This window comes from Mycteria americana, chromosome 2 (genome assembly GCF_035582795.1).
Source record: "Mycteria americana isolate JAX WOST 10 ecotype Jacksonville Zoo and Gardens chromosome 2, USCA_MyAme_1.0, whole genome shotgun sequence".
Taxonomy (NCBI): Eukaryota; Metazoa; Chordata; class Aves; order Ciconiiformes; family Ciconiidae; genus Mycteria; species Mycteria americana.
The window spans coordinates 51788394-51807941 of record NC_134366.1 but is presented as its reverse complement, the minus strand read 5'-3'; the positions used below and the strand labels follow the sequence as shown (position 1 = coordinate 51807941).

Below are 19548 nucleotides of genomic sequence, written 5' to 3'. Positions count from 1 at the left end.
TCGGCATGCCTCAACAGCTGGGGCAGTGGCCAGATGCTAGCAAGAGCTCTGGGTGTGCTTGCAGGATCAGGCTTTTACAAATAAAAATCCCAAAGAGAGAGATACCTTTTTCTGTGCTTCTGAAATGGATTTTTTTCTGTACGCACGGAAGAATCACAGTAGCCTTTGCTACTAAGAGTTATGTTTTACAGGGAATTGGTACTAAGAGTTATGTTTGACAGGGAAAAATGTAGCTGTAATGTTTTATGAATGCTGTGAGTATTGCTGCAGTTTCCGCAGCACAGAGAAATGTGTCTTCTCAGTTTCTCAGAAACAAATGTTTTATGCAGCCGTTAGAGTCAGGAAGACAAGGCTGTACCAGCTCAGGCTCTGCTGAGATCAGAAAGTTTCTCTCTTAGCCCTGAGTGCCAAAAATTACCTAAAAATATATTAGATTCTACCTATTCTGAAAATGGAGTATCACGCATAAGTCAGATCTGGCCCACAGAGTGTGTATTTATTCTCTATGAAAGCTCATAAGAAAATGCCTCAAATTATAAAAGAGATAAAGCAAGAAAACCAGAAAGCTGGAATTTTTCCTGCCAGTCTTATTTTTTGTAGGACTGCACACCATTCAATTTCATACGTATATAATCCTCTCAGTTCCCTTTCTTGTATTTTTTTTAAATGCAACAAAGGAAAGATCTCTTTGTTAATAGCTCCCAAGTTTTACTGGCTCTTTCTTTCGGTGACCCACTGATATTTACAGGCAACAAGTAAGATCTCTATTCCATAAGACTTTGATTTGCTGCCACCATAGAAAAACTAAACAGGCAGCAACTTGTAGTAGCGTACAGCATAAATGCAAATAAAACTTTGTTAAACATGACTGCTGGCTCCAGATACCCATCAAAGCTTGGTGGCTTATGTACATATTTCAGTTTGCCTTTTTCAGCAGTAAGAAAAAAAGAAATTAGTGTATTCTTTACAGCAAATATATTAAATGTACTTTAAAAGAGCAATCACACTACGATTTGCTTTATGTAATATTTGAAGCATTTCTTTGTATTTGTCATGCTTTGCTATGGATATGAAGTTTTTCATTTTTTCATTGCTACAGCTTTCTTTTCCAGAGCTTTGCATATAGCTGACAGTGAATTTCCAGCTACCTGGTGATGTCATTTAAACTCGTAAATGAAGTTATTCTTACAAGCCCTATCTGATGAAAGAGGTATTGGCATCCTAACATCGGTAGCTTACAAGCAGCACTTATATTGGCTATGATTGAGTCTTGGTTCTTTGTGCTCTATTTGTACTCAGTATTTTTATCCAAAAAGAAAAAAAACCCATATGCTTTAGTGTCTCTGCAATCTAGAAGGAAAACAAACATCCACACTCATCTTTCAGAGGGCTGAGCGTTAAGAGTTGTGCTTTCCAATTTCTTAATGACGAGATGACATCCTATAAATTCCAGTGGTCTCTCTGGAAAAACTCTGCTGAATTGAGCGGTTGTAACAGGCGATGTTTTATTTCAAAGAGGATGTTTCATGTCAGCTTTCAGAGCATGGTACACTGTTAAAGTAGCAATTGTAGATATTCAGATTTCAGTAGATCCCCAGTTCTGCGTGGAAGCTGAAGTCTGCATCTTTTTCATGTTGATTTTTTTTGCATTGAGCTTAGGCTGTCCTTTCTGTAGACAGTATTTTACCAAGACATCTCAAAAAAATCTTTACAAACTGATGAGATGCTTGGAGTTTAAATCAAGAAGATGCTTCTGGAGGAATCTGGAGTGGGGAAGAGGGGTGCTGTGTTCTTAAAGTGACTCGTGTCGACTCTTTGCCAGAGATCACCTGTCACAAACTCCTTTCCGCACATAGTTTGGAGTCAAAGTTACTCTTCAGAGGGGCCGTAATTCCTAAAAGCCAATCACGACTGAATGTGCTAACTCAATTAGCAAGAGGCGTCTTCAGTCCCTTGTAAAAAATAGTTACTGAGTCTCTAAGAGGTCTGTACCCAGAGTCGTCATTAGCCCTAACATATCTATGCTCAACACTTATATCTTTGCTGTGCCAGTTATTCCCATTCAATTGTCAGATGTTGACTCTATCCTGATTTCTAGCTATGGATATTGAGTTCTTTATTGACCGTGGTGGTGATTTTCACTCCAGGAGACAGTCTGTGCCAAATTACTGCTGACATGAGGATCTTCTGTGTACTTCCACATCGCCATATATCTGTGCTGTGCTCTCTTGCTCCGTAACCTAATCCGTCCTTACTTACTGCAGGTCAGCTACCAATGTATGGAGCCCTGTTAGGTGTTTGACCTCACTGTCAATATGTGGCTCAGATTTGCAACACCTCATCTTCATAAAATGGCATCCAGAAGGTCACCTGCCGAGTCTCCTGCTTGCAGCTGATGTTAGGACACCAGAGCTCTCTGTGGCAAACTCAGGAAGGGTCATGATGTCCGGAACCAGATTCCAAGTTTCCAGGTTTGAGGATGTGATCTCGCACACAAGCAGGCAGAGCATGGGATCTGCTGGATGAGGCCTGAGTGCTGAGGCAAAATAATCAAGCACGTCAGGCTCTTCCTCTGGGAAGCGTGCGTTGGACTCATCTTTTAGCAAGCACCAAGAAAATAGGCTGGTTTACAGGAGGATAGATGAGGGGAAAAGCAGTGCTCCAGATGGAGAGTTCAGCACCCGCTCAGCACTGGAGGAGCCTGGTCCTTATCTCCAGTCCAGGCAACCTCTGTAGTCGCCTTAACAAAAGAGCACTGCTGTTCCTCCAAATGACAAGCTGCTGCCAACACATCCTCTGTCACGCTTTGTGGACCAGATCTGCCTCCTCTCTTCCAGCAAGAAGATGGCCTGAGTGCCAGCACTGAGCACAGGCTGTTGTTCCAAACAAGCCCATGCTTTGCCACCTCCTGGTACAAAGGCCTCGGACAAAAACCTGCAGGGTGTCCCCAGAAGTGGCTCAGTTTGATGAGCTGCCGTGCCAGTGTCACTTCTGTACGTGTACCAGAAAGAACAGGTTTGGCAAAAGGCTGAGCAGGAATTGTCATAGCAACTGAGACTGCAGCAGGACGAGGAGCCAGGGTAAGATACTGCAACCCTGAAAATTCCTGTACATCTTGCATGGGAGAGGACATCAGCAAAATGGATGTAGGAAGTCAAGTACATCTTTGCAGGGTATCGGCTTTCACTTCGTCTTGTCACTCAGTATGATCTGCAGCAAAGACATGACCTTACGAAGTCTCACATCAGGGATTCAAAAGTTCAATGTACAGTGTTCATCCATGAACATCTTTTAAACCTCTCCTTTTCTTTCTATTCACACATCAGCCAGATCTCTCTTTCAGGATCTCATTAGTCTCTGTTGCCACACGTTGCCAAATTTTACAGTAAAGCTCTCTTCAGCTTCCTTCTTTCCTGAAAGGTTATAATGTGCTTTTTGAATGTGTTTGTCATAAGGTAAATGTATTAACTAATGTAAGTGTTACTTTTTTGCTTCCTCTGGCCACAGGATTAAGAAGCAAGGCTTTGTGGATAAGAATACCCTCTGACGTATAATTGTCCCATACAGCCTTGGGATCAATACTTCCCTCAGAGCAGATACACAGCTCCCATTTGTACCGACGGAAGTAGCTACATAAATAAAGTACATGAAATGCAGGGGTCTGTAGCCTTCCTATGAGGCAATAAAATATTTTTTTTATTCCTTTCATCCACATCAATCTCTATTCATCCGACCAGTTCACAGGAAAGGCATTAGCTGCTAACTGCTCCTCACTTCCTCGGATGCCAAGCCTCCATAAGACTGTACATAAACTGAGCTTTGTGTAGCCTCAAGAGCTTGTTTTTTCTGTCAGTATGTGTGTGCATAACTCCCAAAACTTCTGAAGGTGTTAGACAGTATATATGTATGTGTACAGTACGGAGAATAGACTTCAAAGCTTTGACTTCAGTAGTGTGTCCCTTAAATTAGTGGCAGATGTTTTCAGCGTACCCGATTGAGAAGTGGTTAGCCAGGTCTATCAGACAATTTCTAAAATCCTGATCCAGAAGAACTTTCACAGAGCATGGATATTTATTGTAGGATGTTCATTTCACTACGAGGTAAACAACTGGCAACTTAAATACATCGTATTTCTAAATAAACATGCATTTACCTATGCCTGGGTCAGAAGTGGGTAGATGGTGGGAAAAGCTGCAGCCAGGACTCACAAGGATCTTGCAGAATGTCTCTAGGGCAAAAGCAGGAAAGCCTGAGCTTTTGCAGAAAGTAGATTGAAAAAAGCTTTTCTGTCAAAACTATTGCCCATTGAAAACCGTGGACGTGAATTGGTGTCAATGGAGATGTTGTTTGTAAGATCTTGTGCTGATGCTGTCCTAAAAGTAAACTCTAGCAAAGTAGCAAGGGTGCTCTCTGAAGATGTTTCTCCTTCTCCATGTTTAGGACCATAGTCTTGGAGGTCACTTTTTCAGCTTCCAAACAAAAGTCTTTCCAAGGAACAAAATCTTTGCTTAGCCAACTAAGTAATTAGGTTTTTGTAGCAAGGCAAACTGTTTCAACAGGAGAGATCAATACTAGAACACAGACCTGGCCCTAAGTTTCCTTTATCCCATATAATTGCCAGAACTCCTAAGCTGTTACCTATTAGCCTTTTCATTTTTGATTGTTCTGTATCAGGACAAAAGCAGGTTTTGAATCTTGAGCTATTTTGTCAAGTGGAACAGTTGTTTTTTCTTCCACAGTCAATAAGGGCTCTTGAACCACTGAAAAAATCCCAGATTTGGAAAAGGAATATACAAGTGTTTATTTATACCAACACTACACATTTTGTCCACTGGGTTTCTTGGTAAGGTCATCTTCTTGCATTATAGGTTATTTTGTTTTGTTTTGTTTTGTTTTTCTGTAACCAAGAGATGTCTGTTCCAAAAGGGACTGTACAAAATCTGGAGAAAATGGGGACAGGGCAAACCCCTCTTCAAGAGCACTTCTGAGAGAGGAAGACCTTTGAGAGAAGAGAAAATGCAATGCCTAGAAGTTCTCTAGAAGATCTCAACCCACCTTGTTAAGAATAGCCAAGAGTTCAAATTCAGTTTACACTGATGTTGGCAGCTGCTTGCGTCCTCTTTGCACTTCTGTCATGCAACCAAAACCTCAATGAAATTGGTTTTCTTATTGTTTACAGTAATTTCTGCTTCCTGGTTCTTAGTGCTGTCAGCAGAAATATTATCAAACAACATCCTGTTAGATTTTATATCCCAATAAATTTAGCTCTTCAGATTCTCATAGAGAGCAGAGCTATGTTACCCCTGTTTTTTGTTAAGTTGAAGAGCACGAGTCACTATTTATTTTAGGATGTCTCTAACCTAAAATAGGGGACATTTGAGTATCTGGGAAGAAACTTTTGATTTTGAGAAAGACTAGAAGCTTAGAGATAGTCTGAAAAATGACTGTTGTCCATCCGGGCCTTTTCTTTCCGTGACCACGAACCGGGTCATTGCTCAGCCTCTGACCACTTGCTACAGTGTAGCGGACAATAAAGTGCCAAACAATTTCACAAGCTTTTCTGCAATTAAGAAAAATGACTGTATCCAAGCTTTTGCTTTCCAGTCCCAACATACCCAAGCCTTTGTTAGCCTTTGTAGAAGCAGGCAGAGAAGACAGCTGTAGCTTGACATCCTGGGCTGACTTGTTGGAAGCAAGGCCCCTCTAGATGCATCACTGTTACACACTGGTAACATCACAGTTATCACATCACAGTTATAGCCCAATATACACCTTCCCGATTACAGCTGAAAAGAGTTATGAAGGGGGATAAGGGCATGAATCAGACGAGATGTGTGAGTTCTGTGGACGTGTGTTAAGTTTGTCCTGGGGGTAACTCTTTTAGCACCCCTCTTCGCACTGCATTTAAAGCCTGTTCCAAGGTCTCCACAATCTCATTTCTTTTTTCTTTTCAGACAAGCCCTGCGGGGACCCACCGTCCTTCCCCCACACCATCCTGCATGGCCACACGGGCTTTGAAATGGGGGACGAGCTGCTGTACGTTTGCGCCCAGGGGTACGTGATGGGCAACAAGGAGACGGCGTTCACGCTGCTGTGCGACAGCTGCGGGGAGTGGTACGGGCAGGTTCAGGCCTGCGTCAAAGGTAAGCTCACCCAGCAGACGGAGCATCCCTCCAGGAGGTCGCAGCCTCCCATCGACCCGACTGAGACGGTTTCAGGCTTACAGGGGTGTCTCCTGGGCACGTGCAGTCCCGGTGAAGGTCTCGGTGACTGGAGCATCGGTGTCTTAGCTGGCCCAACAGGGCTTTTAGCATCCCGTTGGTAGACATCTCCGGTAAACCACAGGAGAGGACAATGTATTTGTACTTATATGAGCATAAAGTTTCTTTCTGGGTAGCGGGAGCCATTCAAAGTAAAAAATTGGAATGTTTTCATGCCATATTTATTTTTTCCGTATCTGCCAACCCCATTTCAGGGATTCACTGAGTCTTATCCCAGGGTTATAATTCAGCTCCTGCCTTCCAGTCCACCATCTTCCTTCTTTTTCCCACAATACCATTTTTCTTTAGGACTGAACATAATTTTTAACTACTGGAAAATAACCTTTGGGAAGATCCTTCACCTGTATGTTTAATACACGGTTGGACTCAATGATCTTAAAGGTCTTTTCCAACCTATCCGATTCTGTGATTCTGTGAATATCAGAACCAGCCCCTTTCTGGAAACCAGCTGTTTATAATCTTGTATGTGCTCATTCTGTTATTGGATGAGGTTTGTAACTTTTCAATGTACTTACTTTGTTTACTCAAGGACAGGGATGACTACGGACATTACAAGAAATATCAGAGGTATTTTTTTCAGAGTAGTTCAAAAGCCATGCCCAGGCAGCGTTAGTGAGCCAAAGACATTGTTTACCAGATAGAGCACACAATGCAGGTTTTGTATGTCTTCTGCTATGTTTATTTTCACATAAAGCCACAGGGTTGCTACAGAGCAGGCTACTGAAATGAAAACTCAGTGTTTGTTCTCGCCTTTGGGAACCTGAAGCAAGTACAGAGAAAAGCCGGTGTCTTTTTGTAGGCATGCACTAAGCATGGCCTGCACGCAAATAACATCTTTTCTTACCATAGACATGCTGAGGCTGTCCATGGCTTTATCACTCGTTCACCAGCCTTACATCTTCATATGATGCGACAGGCTGAGGCCCCTGAGATAGCATCCTCCTTACAGAAAAGACAAGACGCCATGGTGGTACTGTGGCCCCAGGGAGAGAGGGGTCCATACCTCTCAAAGGCACAGCAGACCCATACACAACTCCCCTGCTTCTTTATATTTTCTAGGTTGAATTGAGCTGACCATCCGTTAGGTGTTCTTGGATTTTTATTTGGGATGCAAAACGGGTACTACAAGAGCTGTCCATTTTTTAAGCGCCAGACTTTGTCCGCTGGCTTGTAAGAAGCTGGTTTGGCTGAACTGAGCTTTTACTTGCCCTTTCCTAGTAGTTGCTTTAGCACTTTTGAACTTCTGGCCTTACACACATGATAAATGCTCCTTCCTTTTGGTAGGTTGGGAAAATTAAAGACCTGTGTAAGTTAAGAGAGCTGCTCGTGCCACTGAAGGAGTCTGTGACAGTGTGGCAGAAATACAGTTTGGGTTAGAGCTAAGCAGTGAGATGGAAAAGTTAAAAAAAAGCGTATTATTTTTTAACTTGCCCTAATAAAAAGGCATACAATTTTTATCCGGTACCATGCTTTCAGGATTTTTGTCTACAAACACAACAGTAGCTACCCAGATATTTACTCCATTAAAAGGAATGAAAGTGGATTTTCTTACCAAATAACTTGACTCAAGGAATCAGGCTTTTATTAAAACAACAAAAACAAAATGTAAAAGCTCTGGGAAATTATAATAATGACATTTCTTTAATTTAAACCTTCAAGAAAATCCACCTTTATATGTTAGTTCTGCAACAAACTTTTAACTTTCCCCTTGTTTAAACATAAGCTAAATAGTACCATGAGTTCAGATGTGGATGCAATCTGAATTCTGCTTTCTCATTCTCTTTCTCACCTTACCCTGCTCAATGCATAAAGCTCACGATTTTTCCACGATTCTTTTATTTAAGAACAGCCATGAGAGTATCTTACTATTTTTTTTCAGAGAGATATCACACCTTTAAGATGATATAAGATAAATTTTAAGCAAAGGAATGGGCAGCTGTTGGGTAGCTGAGCTATCTATAGGAAGGGGAGCATGGAGGGAGAGAAGGAAAAAGAGTATCTACATCTGATAACCCCGTGGGTCTGAATCTCCTATAATCCACAGCAAGTTGATACTTCTGTTTCCTTCACTGAGGTTAGTGAAAATGCTGACTTTATCACACGTAGAAATAAAACTGTATTACACCAGAGTAAGGAAGAGAAAGAATCAGGCCATTTAAGTTGTATGTGTTTCACTGTTTTCCCTGGACAAATAGTCTATTTCCCCTGTTTTTCCTGAGCCTTTCACACAGCCGCAGGGGAGAGAAAAATATTTTTAAAAGAAATAGGAAAGTGTGGCTGTAAAATCACAAACATCAACATTGGAACTTGAGAGCAGATGTAATATTGTGGATTATGATTTTTAAAATGATCTAAATGTAGACTTCATGCTGAGGGGCTTCCTTTGATTAATGTTTTTCAACCACTTTAAGGACCTGGGATAGAAAATAGTGTATGTGTTCAATTAATAATTATATATTCAATCTTCCTGATCACAATTATTAAGAAAGGAGGCTTTACAGGAAGACCGAAATGTGTGATGCTAGGTTTCATTATTTAAAAAAAAGTAAGAATTCAGTGAAAAAGAACAAAAAAATAGAATTTAATTAAAAGAAACCTGATTTACAGTTGACAGGTATTTTGGGGTCATAGTAGAGAGGAGAGTAATTATTAATTAAGTACTCCAGAAGACAGCACACACACTGCTTTTTAAGTGCTTTGAGGCAAGAGAGTAACTTCCCTATCATGAATGTTAATGGCAAGACTTAAAGGAGAATTTATGTCCGTGTTGGCAGAGTGGGCCATTTCTGTCCTCACTGGCTCACAACAGAGGAAACATGATTGTAAAGCTGCCCCAATGAACATTTAAGTGCTATATTTAGAGGCTGGTAAGATGATACAGTTCCCTTGTTCCGTACCTGCGCTGGGTGAGCAACTGGAAATGTGAAGTGGTCCCGATGATCTTACGCCAACACAACAGGACCATAGGGAGAAAACTCCAATCAGAGGATTAAAAGACATAGAGCCTGTTCCTACATCTTGCACTGTCCCTGAAACCATATTCTCTGCTGCTTTCTCCACCTCATCCCTGAAACAGCGATAATGTTCATGCAGTTTCATAAAGCTTTCTGAGATTTGTGGATGGTACATCTGCGTATTACTGTCCTACTCGGTAACGGCCACATCATAATGCCCAGCTTTCTAAGCAGAATATTGGACTAAACAGCAATAATTGAGTTTTCTCATGTTTATGTAAAAGCATTGGGCCTGCTTTACATTCCCAGTTGCTCACCCAGAGCAGATTCAGAGTCAGGGAGCTATCATCGTAGCAGCATCTAAATATAGCACTTAGATGTTTGCTGAAGTAGCTTTATGATCATCTTTCCTTTCTGTTTTGATCCAGTTAGAATAGATACGGTCCATTCTAGCACCCAGGATGTAAGTGTACAACTGTACAGTTGGCAAATCCATAAATAAAATGAAAAAAATATTATGCATCAATACACGCATAATCCAAAATATGTCGGCAAAACTTGGCTATGGGCATAACTGAACAAAATCATTCTGGGGTTATATTAAGTAGATTCTGGACACAATAAACTATGTTGTAAATTAAGAAAACAGTATATTGCAAATGGCTTTAATGTACATTGCGCACACCAGGTAATGGACTCTAATTTTTAATCAAGATGCTTTTTAAGAAAAAAAGTGGCTCTGTATAATTAGTGTTTTCCTGCAATTTCTCATAATGAAAAGACGCTGTGTTCTAGCTGAAAACGCAGGGATATTCAACTCAACAAAGCAACCTTAAGCAGAGAACAGGGAAATACATGTTTTTGCAGTTTATTATTTTTTCTCTTTCTGTGGAGAGAACATATTTGTTTCACAAAATACATCCCGAAGATTGGCATTGTAGTAAGGTCTGAAAGCAGACGCTATGTGCCATGCTGTGGCTGTCCTGCGGGCACAGAGACTAAAGTGACCATTGCTAAAGGACATTCTTTTTTTTTCCCAAAATGAACCATAGGTTCACTATCAGGAGCATTAATACTACCATTTCAGTGGGGGGATCAGGGCTGCATTGCATTAGGCTGCATCCTCAAGAATTTGCTTCCTCAAAGAGAAGGCAGATTAGATGGCTGGGAAATCATGTCACATGTCTGCCCTAAAACCGGCTAAGAAGAATGTCATATATTTATCTTTTTCCCTTGACTGCTTTGGGTTTTTTCAACTATAAGCTTGTGGCAGCAGAGGTCACATATTCTGCGCATCTAAGGAACCTCTCCGGTGTCAACACTTGGATACTTGTCTAGTGCATTCAGAGCTGGTCTAACTTTTCCACTCGGAGGACCATACTTCTGATTTCAGTGTAAGGAGGATTTGACTGACTTTGACCACCTCTGAAAGCTTCATCTGCAGCTCCCAGTCTTTTTGCCTGATTCAAGTATTCTCATTACTTCAAACATTGTTTTCTGGGTTTTCAAGAACAGTATTGATTCACATTCATGTGGTCTGTAAGCATGACTAGCCAGCATCATTTAATTATTTTTCTTTTTTTTTTTTTTAATGGGGAGAGTAAAACAAAATGACTCTGGCTTTTGATCTTATTTGGGAATGCTTTTTTTTTTTCCCCCTGACAGTGCAAAGGGAGAGTTGTGACAGACAAATAAAATAAGCAACAAAATATGTCCATGGCCTGTCAAAACAATTGTTATGACAAACTTTGGTTCTCTTTTCAGGTCTGTCACTGAGCAGTTGTATTAGATTAATGTAAAGTATCGATCTGGCATGAATGGGTTCTGCCAAATCGAATTAGTTTAAAAAATTATGATGGGTTATTTATTTATACTAGCAAGCTTTCTGCTAGAATAAAAATCATCCTCCCTCTTGTAGCTGTTGGAAAAGACAAAAGGCAACACAAATTCTGTCTAGCGTACTCTGGTTGATTTGAGAGAAGTGTGTTCATGCGCCTGATCCAAGTCAAATGGATAATACTTCGAGATGCTGTAGTTCACAAATCTGACTGATCTTAGGCAAATCGGTCTACATGCTCTTTCCCCTCCCACCCTTAAAGACAGATGCCAGCTTGTTAATGTTTGCTGTAACTACTTTGAGATTCTTAGAATAAAGATGTTTTTGTACAGTAGAAATGTTTATGGTGATGGTCTACATAGAATCAAGTTTCAATTTCCTGTACTCCAAAAATACATCCACAAAATATGCAGTGCACTTTATGGTTGTCCAAAATAGCAACACTCAAAATAGAGCTTGGATGCCAATATGCTATCTAGAAGAAAAATTAAACCGATCCTAGAGTGTGGAAAACCAGGCTCTTTGTTTTTGCCTGTCTCTATGTTTGGTCACTGTTTTCACATTAGGATCAAAAGTTGAAGGAGATGAAAGGTCTTTAGGACTGGATGCTTCCCAGAAAGGACAAGGCTAAATTAAAAGGGTTTTACCTTTTAATTGACCTTCACGTCTTTGGTAGTATGCCATTTCAGCATCTGTTGCTGTAAAATGTTCATTTCAGCCTCAGTAATCCCTCAGACAGTGAATCAAAACTCACTGATCCTTCAGTCTGGCAGAGGAGGGTAGGGAGAAGATGTAACAATGACCAAATATGGAAAGATTTTGGTCTTGGACTAATTAATTTCAGTGCTGGCTCTTCTTAAAACCAGACCAGCCTGGATAGGAAGGAAGATGCAACCACTGTTAAATCAGTTGTTAACTGTTTTAAAAATGTGTATAAATAAAGGTTACAACTGTTTGGATAAGAAGTGGAGCTGAATCTACTTTGGTTGTTGTTCTTCAGTACTGACACTAAAATTCAGAGAGCTGGAAATCTCAGGAAAGTGCTGAGGAGGTGAGCAAAAAGTGCAAAAGTTGCACAATCTGTTCCTGGAAAATCAAGCTCACAGCTGACTTAGAAGATTGTCATGGCAACGCAAACTCACTAAATACCAAGTCCAAGCCCCATTTGAAGGTCTGAGGCCCAGAAGAAAGAATAGAGTATTATTACTGTGGAAGTCGATTCAGGATCATATAAATCAAAGCTTCAGAGTAAGGGGGTCTGTATTTCCTTTGATGGTTAGAGAGCTCAATAGTTGCTTTCATTCTGGCATCCCATAAGCTAACATTAGTTATGTTGATAGTCTTTGCTATAAACTATACAAATACAGGAGATTGCATATGAAAATACTTTATAGCAGCTTTACAACTTGGGCCACAATCTGATTGTCAGAATGAACAAGACTCCCTTATGCAGTGACGAGCAGCGTATAATGAGCTCCAATCTCAGGCTCTCTTTAGACTACAATGGGCTTTTTCTTTCCTCAGCTGAGCATTAAGAAAGCTCACCAATTCATTTCTATACATGCAGAATCAGACCCAAAGACAGCAGGTTTGATGGAGACTTGATTGATGGTTCAACAAACCCTTAATATGTTCTGATAGACTGAGGACTCATGTTTTCCTAGGAGCACATGCTTTCCTGATGCGCTCCATAGGACTTTCTTCAAAGGGCTGAAAGTACATGGCAGGAGAGGCACTACAGGGGAAGAGCTTCAAATTCTATAAAAAGCATATTATTACAAATGTTCAGCATTCACCAGTGATCCATACTGGTCAATAAGATGAATACTAGCTGCCCATTCATATTGCCAAACAAAGAATAGGTCTGGAGGAAACAACACAAGCATATGACTGTAATTTTTCTTCACGGGTGTGTGTGCATGCACTAGAAGACTGTAACGTAAAAATCAATGTTTCATCCTCAGCTGGATTACTGTAGTCTGAAAAGAAAAGATTACTTTTCAGTAAATGAGTGGCAAAAATAGTTAGAGGTACAGAAGACATACAGGTGAAGACAGACTGGTGTGATGATTCATCTCAAAAAAGAAAACAATGACCATCACAGTTGGTACATGGTGAGTTCTCACATTACGATGTTCCAGTTCATACATATCCAATAGACACCTATAGGCTGTCCTGAGAGACAGTGGACTTTAGTGAAGCAGGCATGCCAGATACCAACTTTTAGCAGGAGTCTGGATGGTAAGAGGACAAAATGGCTCGAGGCACCGTTTCCATGCAAAGAGAGCACCAGGTAGAAAAATTCTTAATTGAGAGCCAGACAAGGGACAAAGTGAGACTAGCATTGGATGGCTATGATAACTGCTACATAGCGATGGCCAGTGCCACACAGAGGTTCGTAAATATGTTGCTAAAATGCTTTGGTATTCAGAGGTACCCTCCAGTCATTAACAAAGGTCTGAAATACTGTTGGAAAAGATTTTAGGATGAATTAGAAAAGTGAGAGTCCTACCAGGAAGCTTTCCACTCTGAGAGCTGGATTTCTCTGTCTGTTAAGTTGTCTTTGCACCAGATGGAAGTTTTTTCCTGCTTTGGAGAGGACCGGGAGGATCTAGAGGATTACACGAGCAGATGAGGAGACTGGGACCGGGAGGGAGAGAGGTCTGTTGTTGGCACTGTTGTGTCGTGTGCAGGTTTCCCCCTACACCCTTGCTGTGAGATGGGAGGACCTGCTGAGAACATCCCGTTCGCCAGCATGATAGCTTTCACAGAGGTATTAACTCTCCGCAGGCTATGTCGCACATTTCGGTTTCCTCAGCATAACTGCTTTGGTTTATGGTAGACCCGGACGCTATTCCAAGAAAAATACCTTTTGCTAATACTCATTCTGTTCTGGCACCTGGCTTAAGCTGTTCTGGCAAAAAGTAAGCTGGTGTGAGCTGTATCACCACTAAGTGTTTTTGGTCAGACTGGTTTGACAATATTTCTAATCTTTCTTAAGAGTAGACCAAATATGGCTCTGCCAGAAGTCTGGGAAGCAGTCTCCAAGGAGAATGTGACTCATTCGGAAATTGAGGTGGGCCCCAGATGAAAATGTGATTCAAAGCTGGTTGAGTGTAAAAAGGCAAAAAAAGATAAGGCTTTATGAATGCATTGATTTGTAATACAGCTTCTCCTATTAATTTCTTGTTTCCGTGTCATGCCAGGTCTATTGCTTCACTGTCTTCACAAAAGACTAAACACTCTCTTAAAAAGAAAAAATTCTCACCATGATTCAGTTTGTTTTATTTTCCATATCCCAAGGCACTATTTTCTAGGACTTTTAATGCTAGCATAAATCTCAGCAATTACATCAACTTTCTATGGAGTAAAACTTCTGTGAGCTGAAAATCAACCACCCTGTCTAGTTTGGAAAATTTTTCATTCAGCTAAGGTTTTAGAAGAGTGCAAGAAATATAAATTACAATGCATTATTTCATTCAAATTCAAACATTTAGTTTCATGCTTTAAGTCAAGTCTGTTTTGCTGTGAGTGGTAGGTCTGTTGAGGCATGGGGAGTATTTCTAAATCAAACTCAAACTTTGTGATGAATCTGGCCCTCTGTTGCACTCAGTTATTTTTTTGCTGGTTTGGTTTTGGGTTTTTTATTCTCTTTTCTTATTGGTAACATTTAGTTTCTTAAAATTCGAAGCCCGAGGGTTGATTACAGATGGTATTATCTTGATACCTAGGTGTTAGGCTTTGTGTTGGAGACAGAGTTTTCTGTCCTTGCAGCCATGGGTGCATGTTGCTTTCTTCAGATGAAGATGAGCAGAACTCAGTGTCAGCTTTGCGGGGGGTCTTTTCCTCGGGCAGCTCTGAAGAGCTCACGTGGAAGGAGAAATACCATTCAGCTCACCTGGCCTCAGGTGTCGTATCACTGCAACACCAAGGTCACCGAAGAAAAGTAGTATAATGATAAAAAATTGAACATAAGGTACTGAATATAATCTTTTAAAATCAGCTGGCTCAAAAGGGATGAAGTTGCTGTAAAACTTCTAGTTTTTTTTTTTTTTTTAAGTCCAATTAGTAATTGATTACTTTTCGCTATACATTCCTCTCCACACCCATTTCTTGCTTGAATATGATGAAAATTTTCCCTCAAGTCTGGCAAAAAGAGTCATGTTAGGGAGAGCGAAGGTTTGAGAAAACAATAGGCAATTGAAGGAAGTCCTCTAACTGCAGAGAGCAAGTTACTGATATACATTTTTAAATCTGGAAAGATAAGATATTAGCGGTTAGCATTGACACCTATCCTGATTTTTTTTTAAAAAACTTGATATTGACTATCAGCTTATGGTGGACCATCCCCTTTTCAAGTAGACAATAACACTGAATGAAAAATACTGTCCAAAAGTCACTCCTCATTGCAGCTTTCTTCTTGGCTTCTTTTAACAAATGAGCCCAGTGCTTTTCTGGAGAAATTAAATGTTGGCTTTTGTGGGTTTTTTTTAATATTTCCAGATGAAACCGAGGCACACATTGACTATGAAGATAACTTTCCTGATGACAGATCGATACCTATTGTTGAGAATGAACATGTCAATGGCAAAGAGGAAATTGAGCAGGAGCAAGAACAGCTTTCCTTCAGTAAAAGTTCAGAGGAAGGAAGAACTGGAAGTACCAAAAGTGTTACTCAGGGGACAGACACTTCTGAAAAAGGAAGCAGGGCACCAACTGAGTCCCCTGTGTCACTCCTAAGCCAAAAGAACTTGTTTTGGTTTCCATCGGAGGCTTTCAGTGAGCCTGAATCAGAGAAAGAGACAGGTGATTCCACTAAAGCACAGTTTTCTGAAGGTGATAACCACATTGGAGTGAAGACAGCCTATGATGAACCTGGTGCCAAAATGTTTTATGACAGTGAGGATTTCCCCATTGGACCCATTCTCACACCTAATGATACAAAGGCAGAGATAGATGCAGTTGCCATTACTGATGAGTCATGGTTGGACGGCTATCCAGTAACACAAGAAGTGGTAGAGGATGATGAAGAGGAGGGGGATAAAGTTGATGGTTCGATGGGAACAGAAGATGATGTTGTCCTCACGACTGACCAACCGAATCACGTTGAAGTAAGAAAATCAGGCAATGGTAGCCCAGCTCCAGAGGAAGGTTTAACACAGATTGTGGCAGCAACAACGAGGATAGATGATGAAGGGGCCAAAGAGACACTGGTACCACTTACGTCAGTGAGTGGTCTGGAGAACTTAAGTGTGAGCAGAGGTTATGATGATGCTGCATGGGACCACCCAATAACATCTCTGGAAACTGTGACTCAGGAGCCCAGTACAACGATGCTGTTTGACATAACCAGCTTAAAAACGTCCACGTCAGAAACCTCTGTGATGGTCAGCCCCTCCGATCACACTCTGTATGCCGAACCAAAGGAAACAACCGCCTACCCAGCACAAGTAGCAACCACTGCCCCAGCTCCCGATATCATTACTGACACGTCGTCCCAGGAATTAGCTGAGCAAGAAAATCTCACCCAGGGCCTTGGAGAAAAGCCCCTCCCCACTTCGGAGCCATGTGAGGGAGAGGATTGTCCCAAGTCCAGTAAAGGTGCTATCATAGCAGTAATTGTGATTCTTCTCTGCTTGTTACTGGTTGCAGCTGTACTGGCTGTGTGGTTTTTCAAAAAACGGCAGCAGAAGAATTCTGTCTATAAACTAAATGGAAGGTGTCAACCCAGACATCATTGCTACCACCACTACCACCACCAGCACATCGAAATGCAGAAAGTCTAACCAGGGGTCTTTTGGCAGAGATGCTAGAAATCAGAAGAAAAACATATTGATGCTAGAAGGATCACATGACTCATGGATGCTAAAATCCAGCAGTGCAGAAAGCAGAAGAAAAAAAGAATGCTAAAAGGACATAGAAGACAGAAAATATTTCATCCTTTTGAAATCAATTTAGCATATTCGACCTTTCAGAGCTAAAGAGTCTGTACGTTTTTATCACAAGGGTCTTTTGGAGACATCAGCAGGACACAGCATGCTTGGTAGTACATCTACAATTTGTTCCGCTTTTACATTTTGCTCCTATTAATAATAAATTAATTGATTAATTTCTGTGTTACCTGGTTATAATGTAATGGCAGGGCTGGTCAGGCCTTCTTGGTCTATTCTCAGTGGAAGAGGGAAAGAAGGAGGGAAGGAGGGGAGAAGGATGTTTTTGGAGCAACCACACATTTGGTGTTTGTTCCTTTTTTAGAACCTTGCCCAAGCTGGTCAGGATAAACCACCGTAGCAAATTATTACCTGACGTGTCTTAAAAAGAAAAACTATTTGCTACCATACTTTAATGGATAGTATTGCAATGATTACTAAGGTACTTTTCTTCAACGTTGTGAATTTAACAAGCCACAAATGTTGGATCATTACGCTATTTTTCCGGAAGGTGTTCTTTTAGCCTTAGTGAAGACGTGCCATTCTTATACTAATCTGTTTATAGAAATCATGATGTCTCCCTGGAATTCAGAGAACACTGTAAGTGCCATTCTTCCTTGAGTATCAGCAGGAGAGGAGTCAGAGCACCTTTGATTCCAGGTGTTATGATGAATAGCCTCTTATTAGAGCCAAACAGTGATGAAGCACTTTCCAGGGGAGCCCTATATAAAGGCGGCTGCTTGTCTGAAAACGATACTGACTGACCAAGATACTGAATTTTAATTCACAGCCAGCAGTACCTCTGGCAACTGAAGCCATGTATACTCCTGCCATATGAACTCTGTGGAAGGACTGATTTTCACCATTCTGTTCTTTCATCAGCTGGAGGGGTGTCTGGGGTGGACATTGGCTATGGGAGATGGGTATCCATTTTCAATGCTAAAGCAAACCTGGGAAAGAGAGAAATTGCATCCAGTTGATAAAATGCAAACACGTGGCTTTTAGACTGTTGTTGCCGTAAAAACACAGAGGCTTTTCCAACAGTATGTTCCATTTCCAAAAGTTCTGAAAATAATCAGGGAGAGAGGGGAGGATGTTTTCTAGAATTCCTTAACATAGTTCTGGTGAGTTTAGTATGAAATACTCTTCCTTACCTTTCTGAATGAACAGGAGAAAGACTGGCAACTTTGAATAATCTGCAGGTCAGAAATAAATTCATCTGCCACTCTATTGTACAGCCTTAGCCAAAATATGCCAGTAGTTCAACACATCAAAATATTGGAGTAAGAAAAGGTGACTGGGTGGAGTTCACCCGTTTTCATGTTCTGCCTTGAGTCACAGTGGCAACCATCTCTAACTCCATGGAAGGTAGACTTTATGAAATGGAGTACAGAATTGGGCCCGTCATACATAGAGCCATCAATCGCAGTGCTGGTAAGGAAAACAAAGCATTTTTAGACAACAGCTATATGTTATCTTGGAGAATTTGACCTCAGAGTGGTAAGAGTTGAATCTAACTGCCTGGCAAGAGCCACAGTAAATAAAGAAGGACAGAAACTGTACAGATTTGTAAATACTGTGTTCTCTGACATATGCATGACTTTATGCTTTTAATGCATTCTAGACTATGCAATAACCTAGAATTTCTGTTGTAAACTATTTTTTTATGCAGTAACGTTTTAAAAAAAAAAAAACCAATGGATTTCGCACTAAGCAACTTCATGGAGACTGTTAACTCAACTAAAACATATCATCTGTAATCTCATGGAAATATGCTGAAAAATAAACACAGGAACATCAATTAAAAATATTGTTTAACTGAAAGGTACAAGTATGTGTTACAGTACTGTGTAGCATCATTCACAATGAAAAGTCAATACTATCTGGCTCAGGAACTGAACATGTGAAAATGAGACTCAAAATATAATTACAAACACAAATTGTACAGGGATCTTATTTGAGACTTAGAAATACTTGTTATTCATGAACCAGAAGAAAATGTACATTAACGTAACGCTTTGGAGATATTTAAATAAAAATCAAGTCACAAAAAAAGGGAAAGGAAGCGCTTGTGTGTGTTCTTGTACAAATCATGCAGTTTGCCCACATGTTTATGGAGAAAAGATAGGTCTGTCACTTGGATAATTCTTGTAGAAGACAGTCTGATATTAAAAAAATTAGCTGAAAAGTGTTTAGCTTAGGCTGCCAGCCCGGTTCTGCTTCAGAAGACAATCTACCCCCTTTTGCAGCATCATCTGTTTGTACTCATGGTTTTCACTTTACCAGAATGATTCAGGGAGTTTGGGAAAACTAATAAACAGATGGGGATAAACAGCCCATGAATAATACATTTGACTTAGACCTTCTTTTGTGTGCGAAACGTGGCTAATCAAAGACAGTAGGGATGGTGAACAATAAATATAGTACAGTAAATACAAAATCTGAAGATGATAAGGTCAAAATACAGTAGGGGATGAGTTACTTATCACAAGAATTAAGAGCTGAAAGTGCCAGCTGTGGGTTGAAATTAGGAAAGGAAAAAGGAA

The 19548-nt window shown here is 40.6% G+C and overlaps 1 protein-coding gene across 1 annotated transcript in view; it reads left to right on the top strand.

Moving 5' to 3' along the window:
• SUSD5 (sushi domain containing 5) overlaps window positions 1-16858 on the top strand; it is a 43701-nt gene extending 26843 nt beyond the window's left edge. Inside the window, exons 4-5 of the mRNA XM_075495595.1 lie at window positions 5955-6143; window positions 15576-16858. Of these exons, the coding sequence (XP_075351710.1) occupies window positions 5955-6143; window positions 15576-16858 (1472 nt within the window). The remainder of the gene's footprint in view (window positions 1-5954; window positions 6144-15575) is intronic.
• Window positions 16859-19548: the final 2690 nt, after the last annotated feature.